Genomic DNA, 6,984 nt, shown 5'->3' on the forward strand with positions numbered 1-6,984 from the left:
TGAACCGCTTTAACTTTCATAAGTAGAAAATGTTGGTCACGTGAAAGGGAACGGCAGTGTCGAGGTGCTGTCATTCTCAGCCTATCCTATGCAGCTGAATGAGCAGGAGACTGTATCATACGCCCCACTCCTGGCCTGCCCAATCTGCCTGTAGAATGGCCCAAGCTACCATTTGTCCCATTCATCCTTCCAGAAACCTGCCTTGGAGCCTCACTGCTCCGATGGCTGGAAAATCTCTAACTCCCAGTCTGAATGTACAAATTTACACATACTTCAATATTCTGCATGGATGACATTACTGAGCGAGAGCTGTCACTTGAACGTGTTAGGGATTAATTATGGGTCTCTGGGCCATGCAATATTAAATGAAGGTCGTGATCCTACAGGCATGCATGTACTTAACCTTAAATCCATGCTTAAACCCGCTGAGAACAGGGAATGTAACAAGACCATCCCTATGTCAAGCACGAGTGAACGGAGATTTACCCTTTGCCACAAATTGCTGCCTGTCATCCAGATAAAGCTGCAATGTTTGCTATGCAGCATGCAACTCCGGGGTTATTTACTTGGTCCTGGTCGTAAACTACAGCATCGATTGCAGTGTCAAGGTTGGGCAGACCAGCGTTTGCTCTTTCTGGTTTCCCTTATCTGTTTGCAGAGCCCACGTAATTCCTTGTGACCACAGTCTCTGAGTGTTGGACCGAGGCCTCGGACTCCTGTCGTGCCTCTCTCCTCACCCCAGCACCCTTGGAGGGCAGAAATTGAAGCCTTGGCCTGGTTTGTGGTAGGCAAGAAAGCAATTTTCTGGGTCATTTGGACATGCAAGGTAGGTACAGGATTCCCATGGGACAGCATGATTTAAGTGAAGCAGAGTGTCTGGGTGACCTAAGGAATTACCACTGGCATATCAGTAGGTAACTAACCTCCAGAGCACCATCTCCTCCATGGCATCCCAGCCAAGCCCAAGCATGGCTTTTGTGCCGCAGCTCTGTTTCATTGGCTAACCCCATCCAACTCCAGACTCGAGACCAAGCTGCGTTCTCTCTCTCTTGCAATACCCCTCCTAGAAGTTGCTTCTACTCTATGCAGATTGTTATTATGCCTAAGCAAAATACTGTCTTTACAAAGCTGAACGTCTCCCTGCATGATGGGGAAGGGGCTGGGGGAGCTTTCAGACAGCCATTCCTCAAAATATCATTGGGAGAAAAAAGGGGGAAGTGAATGTTTTATCGATGGTAATGACCATTACCGTGTTACAGGATACGTTTGAGATCGAGATGGGTCTGTCGTCCTGGGTCTGATCCTCAGCCTTTCTGCAATGAGAAACCATGCTGACATCAATAGGGAATCAGGCTGCCAAGGGACTGGTTCCAAGATAAATCTCCCATTGTATCGAGTTCCCTCATGTTCAGACTATCTCATTATCACAGTGATAATTGTGATAGTCCCTCATTCCCAACTAGGAGGCAGGCTGTTCACTCTCTGATACTCGTGCTTGTCATGCGCTTATCTAGAAAAGCTCAAATGAAAAAAAAAAAAGGGGGATTTTTTTTCCGAAGACATGCAAACAATCCGAAGAGGTTGAACGACTCTTTTGGCAGCTGTGTCCCCCTCTGACGCAGCTTTGCTCTCAAGGCTCTTTCAGATGCGATCAGATGGGTGGAACAGCCTGAACCCCCACAGTATTTGCAGTCATTGGGAAAGGTGCTGAACCCGCTGCCCCGCTGGTGTGAAGCCTTCATTGGTCCCGCGGAGGGGCCGATCCGACAGCCCCGCTCCTACAAACAGCGGGCTGAGACGGGCAGAGCCATTGGGACGTGCGGGGTTCCGGCTGTGCACAGGGGAGCCTTAGCTGAGAGAATAAGCAAGTTTTGATAGTCAGAGTGTTTGGTATGAATTAGCAGACCAGGGTGAGCAGTCTGATGAGGTCATTAATACTTTGGTGTTGGGTAAGGTAAATATGGAATCACCAAAACATCTTGGTGAAGACCTCAGAAAGACTTGGCAGGCGATTTTTGGCTAGAGGTCTTGCCACAGGTTGTCCCTTATGAGTGAAGAAACTGCGCTGGCCGGAGCTGTGGCTCACAGCTGCCCTCCAAGGAAAGCAGCAAGGGATGGTGATACTTCACTAGTTGGTGTAGATGGGAAGAATTATGTCATGGGGCCAGTTTGGGTGAGGGATGACAGACCTCTGTGTGCTGAAAAGAGAATTGGCAGAATGCAATTATAGCCTGGTTGTGTTCTGTCCTGATTCAATCAGAAGCCTAAGTGGCACTGGATCAGCGTTACAGTTTTGGTCAGACTGGGGTCTAGCAGGACAGTAAGATGTTTTACATCTTTAGTGCAAAAGAAAATATCTGTGGTGTTTTAAGCTTGCTGAGGGACAACCATGGTGTAACTGGGTCTTGTGACACTGCTGCTTCTGTAACAAAGACGGGATCTTAGATGAAGATGTATCAAAAATCTTAAGGAGTTAAAGCCTGGCGTGAATTGCAGCACACAGTACGTCCTCAAAAGCTGTGGATTACTGCTGTACCCAGCAGTTCTACACTGTTTTAGCAAGCGTGTAAGTCATGGATCTCAAGAGCTGTCGCTGCCTTGCTTTGGAGGAGAAAGTACAGCAGGTAGCTCTGGAGCTGGGAGAAACTGCAGGGATATCAGGGAGGAAACCAGCCACGGAGGATGTGGCCAGGAATACGCAAGAGGAGAAGGTATTTTCTCCTTGGGACCTGGACGAGAGCGTGGAAATAGAAATTGGGCTCCAAATAGTTAAGAGGAAAGAGGGAGGAAGGAGTGGGAGCTTAGACAGCCCTGAAAGTACCAGCAGCATGATGGTGGGTGCAAAAGAATGGGAGGGAGACTGCAGCAGGTGAGGAAGTTCTCATTAAGGAGAACTTAATGAGACAATAAAAGCCTCTGTGAAACCTAGCAGTCTCCATGCCTTTCCTCTGGTGAAACTTTCCTGGTGAGTAGAATTTTTATGTGCCACTCTTGGAAATGGACTTGTTAGATAGGATCAAGCAAAAGACAGCGCACGGAGGTCTGACAAGCAGAACCTCTTCCAGAGCTTGCTGAAATCAGGCAGGAAACAATACAGCAAATTGGAGGACCGGTGTTGGTAAAAAGTTTCTCTGTGAAGGAGAGATGTCGGTAATAGTGTCGGTAAGTGGTGCAGGCCAAGCCTTACCTGGGTCTCCCCCACCTTTCCTGGTGCAGCAGCTGGGTGAGGGTCCCACCCACAACTGGAGTTAACTTGCTATTGCTGATCCAGGGTCGGTTCTGACAGGCACCACACTGGGAAGGGAACAGGGTGCTCTATGCTGGTTGCGCTTTGGTCCTTCCCTGCAGCTCTCCCAGCTTCTGCTTAGCTGTACAGGGCAGGGTTGGTACCACCCTTTGGTTCTTTACACCCCCCAGCCTACCTCTGTGCAGCTGTGTATGCAAAGCACAGGATCTTTTCTCCTGTACTGAATTCTGCTTCAATTTGCAAACGCGCTCTGTAGTGACCTGTGACTAACTCAAGCCATTCCCGTATGTTCTTTAAATGCCTGTACAGGGCATGATGCATGCATGCATGCTCTCTCTGTTTGTAGATGAGCTACAGCTTAGTGCAGTAAATAGCAAGTCACGCTAGGACCCGGTAGGTAGGATGGAGAGGAACAGTGTGTTTGGCATTAACTGTAGCTGTTCAAATTCCCTGAAATGACATGACTTCACTGTCCAGTTCAACCGCTTTTGTCTAAAGGCGACTGGAAGGGCAAACCACATCTGTAAACAGAAGGTGATGGATGTTAACTGGATGATACACAGACTTTGCAAGACAGAACTGCACACAAACACGGCAAAGCAAAGAGAATCTGCGAACAAAGCAAAAGGCGCTACTGCCGGTTCTTGTTTCAGGGCAATGTTTGTTCAAACCCTTGCCCTCTCATCCAGCTTGAGACGTTTGTCTGTGCAGTGACCTGTTAAACGCTGGGTATTCCAACAAGCCTCTCTTGTCTCTTTGTTTGAAGGCTGGTTGGAGATATCCCCGTGCTGTAGCTGATGTGGCAGATCTTTTAGTCATTGCAGACTGACCCGGAACTGAGAGTGTGGTTGGAAACAGGAAAACAAACCGAACCCAGGAGTCTTTCAGTCAAAGCTTCATGACTCGGGAAGAACAGGACTGTAATAAAATGAGTCGGTGCCTGTTTCCTCCAGACAGCCAAGCCACGGCCAGGCAGTAATATTTGATAAAACAATAACAAAGTGCTCTCTACTTGCATAGCCCTTCACATAGATAAGATGTGTTCTCTGCTCCGGGGCTTTTTTTAAGGCACTTTGGTTCCCAGATGTGGGGAATGATATTTTCCAGATCGCTTCCAAGAAATGATAAAATTATTCCTCCTTCCCTTCATTCAGAAATGTATTTATAGCTATTTTGAATTCTGCCTCCCTAGCTGGGTAATGTCCAAGCCAGCATCTCCTGGAAATTGCATACAGTCTCTCCCAAGGCAGTAAAGCTGAAGGCAGGGGAGGGAGGTGGTGGCCTTGAGGCTGCGTTTAGTGTGGAGGTACCTGTGTGCTGCAGAACCTCCCAGCAGGCTCAGAGGGGCTGTGTAGGGTGGAGGATGCTTTTGGGATGCCTCACAGGACCAACCGCTGGGAGAGACCAAACTTATTCACAGGGCTCCGTTAGGATCAAATCAAAAGACTTCTTTGGTGTACTATGTCTGATAATTCTCGCTGTCAGGTGGTTTGGTAGGTTAGTTTTAACATCCACCTTTTTAAAAAAAAAAAAAAACACAATCCAAAACAAAAGAAAAAAGCTGGCTGAGCACTGATGGACGGAGCTCAGGAGATTAGATGACAGCAGCATTTGTCTTCTCTCAGGTGATGGATGCAGGCTGTCGTCCCACCACGCGCTGGATGAGCAGTGCCCTTCACCTTGGCTGGACTAGGTGTGGGGTTGTTTTTTTTTTTTTTTGCACATCGCTGCTTGCCAGGCTTGCATCTGGATTAAGAAGAACAAATCTCTGTGAGCCAATATATTCACACCCAGCAGTTTTTTCAGAATTCCTTAGATGACTGCTAATTGAATCATTGTAAATGAAATAAAATCCGGGTGCTCATTTTGCAGCAACTATTTGTTAAACTCTTAGTATTTGGATAGCATATTGTAAAATTAACAAATCCCTCCCCCTTGGGAGCTGAGATTTAAACTTACATTCCTCTGACCAGGAAAACAGAGGCAGGAAAGAAATTGATTTGGTCTAAGAAAACAAAGGCAGCAGCCTTGTACAAAGGATCAGAATACAGAATCTTTTAGTTCCTGGTCCTGCGGTTTGCTTAAGCGATGTCAGGAATTTGGGGCAGCACGAATCAAATGGTCAGCAAATTCTGGGTGCCCTAGGGTATTGAAAAATGCTTCTGGGGAAGGCTGCTAATTGCATCATGGGTCAGTGCTTCACCATGTGTTGTTTCTAGCTGTTCTGCCTTAAACTGCTCTGCCATACCAGCCTGTAGTGAAATCCTGCGATGAACGCTGATGCTAAGAGAGAAATCTCTGCTGCTCTTCGAAGAGGCTAACAAAAAGCTCAAAACTCTTTTCCCCTTTGTTCTAAAAGCCTCAAAACAAAACAAAACAAAGATCCTACTAGGGACAACAACCCTGAACCAAATGTCAAAGCACCAGCCTGTAAGCAGAAAAATACAGACTGAGCACAGAGGCGGTAGGAGAGGTCTATTCTACACTTAAGTGTAATTTGGAAGAGACTCGAGGAAAGGCAAAGGATCATTGCTGCATCTCCGTGAGGCTACAAACAGGCTCAAGGCCTCTCTGCTCACATATTTCAAACAGATGTCTTTGCTTTGTGCAAGCATTGCAAGTGGAGTGCTCTACATCCGGCAGCTGCTCAGTGGCTCCAGGTTAAATCGCTCTCCTTCCCCAGCTCCGGGTCTGCCGAAAGAGCTGGGGGGAAAAAAAGGAGACAATTGATGGAGTGTTGGGATGCAAGAAGCAATAAACCAACGTTGTGAAATACAGGGAAACGCTGGCGTGTGGATATTTGGAATGGAAAATACAGCTCATAATGGCAGAAACTGCAGTTTCAAAATATGAATCTAAATGTCGTCCTTTTGCAGGCACGTTTGGTGAGCACTCCTGGCAGCTGTGGCTGTTTATCCTCTTTCACGGTAAGGCCAGCACAGACACAAGTATCTGCTGGGGGGGCTCGAGGTCTTGCTCCAATGCAGCCTGCAGTCCAGGAATAACTAAGTTTAATTTCTGTCTGTGAGAAAAGCTGCAGCAGAAACTGCCAGATTTGCACCTTTATGCTAAATGCTGAAATTCCGATCCATAAAATGCCGTTGATCTTGGGCATGCTGAAAAGCGTAAGTTAAATCAGCTTCTAGCTCCCCTGTTAGTGGGAAAACATGGTGCTTGTTTATTTACTTAGAGGGGTGGCCCTGGCAAGAGCTTCGTCCTCCTCGGTCTGTGCAGGATGACCATAACTGTGTCAAAGCAGTAAAAGGACATACATTTTGTCAGCTGCGCTGTCCTGTCATGAAGCTGGGCTTTAAAGAAGGTGACTAAAATCAGCATCTTGCTGCAGATGTCAAATTCATCTTCAGGCATAGGTTAAACTGGATATTGTCAGGAAGGCTGAGAGTATAAGGGAACTGAGAGACCACTAATAGTTTTATTTATTTGTTTTCCAGAAAAGCTTCCTTCTTTACGAACACTGCTTGGTCTGACGGCAAAGGCCAGTGCTCGATGGGGATGGCGAGGACCCACTGCTGCGGTAGCGGTGCCCACAGCAGCGCAGCGGTTGGCCATCCCTCTGACAAGAGATGCAGGTGTGGGAGCTCCCAAACCTGGCACTGTGCGGACAGCCATGCTCTCTGGCCTTTACACCGGAGCTCTCACAACCCTGATGGTGGAGGCCATCACCCACCCATCGCGCTCTTCTCTTTTTTTTTTTTTTTTTTTTTTTTTTTTTTGGG

The 6,984-nt window shown here is 47.3% G+C and overlaps 1 protein-coding gene across 1 annotated transcript in view; it reads left to right on the forward strand.

Moving 5' to 3' along the window:
• LOC104289595 (chemokine-like receptor 1) overlaps positions 1-4,076 on the forward strand; it is a 6,885-nt gene extending 2,809 nt beyond the window's left edge. Inside the window, exons 2-3 of the mRNA XM_009888552.1 lie at positions 3,746-3,841; positions 4,014-4,076. Coding sequence (XP_009886854.1) covers positions 3,746-3,841; positions 4,014-4,076 — 159 coding nt within the window. The remainder of the gene's footprint in view (positions 1-3,745; positions 3,842-4,013) is intronic.
• The last annotated feature ends 2,908 nt before the right edge of the window (positions 4,077-6,984 follow it).

Source organism: Charadrius vociferus, unplaced genomic scaffold (assembly GCF_000708025.1).
Source record: "Charadrius vociferus isolate BGI_N301 unplaced genomic scaffold, ASM70802v2 scaffold27, whole genome shotgun sequence".
NCBI lineage: Eukaryota > Metazoa > Chordata > Aves > Charadriiformes > Charadriidae > Charadrius > Charadrius vociferus.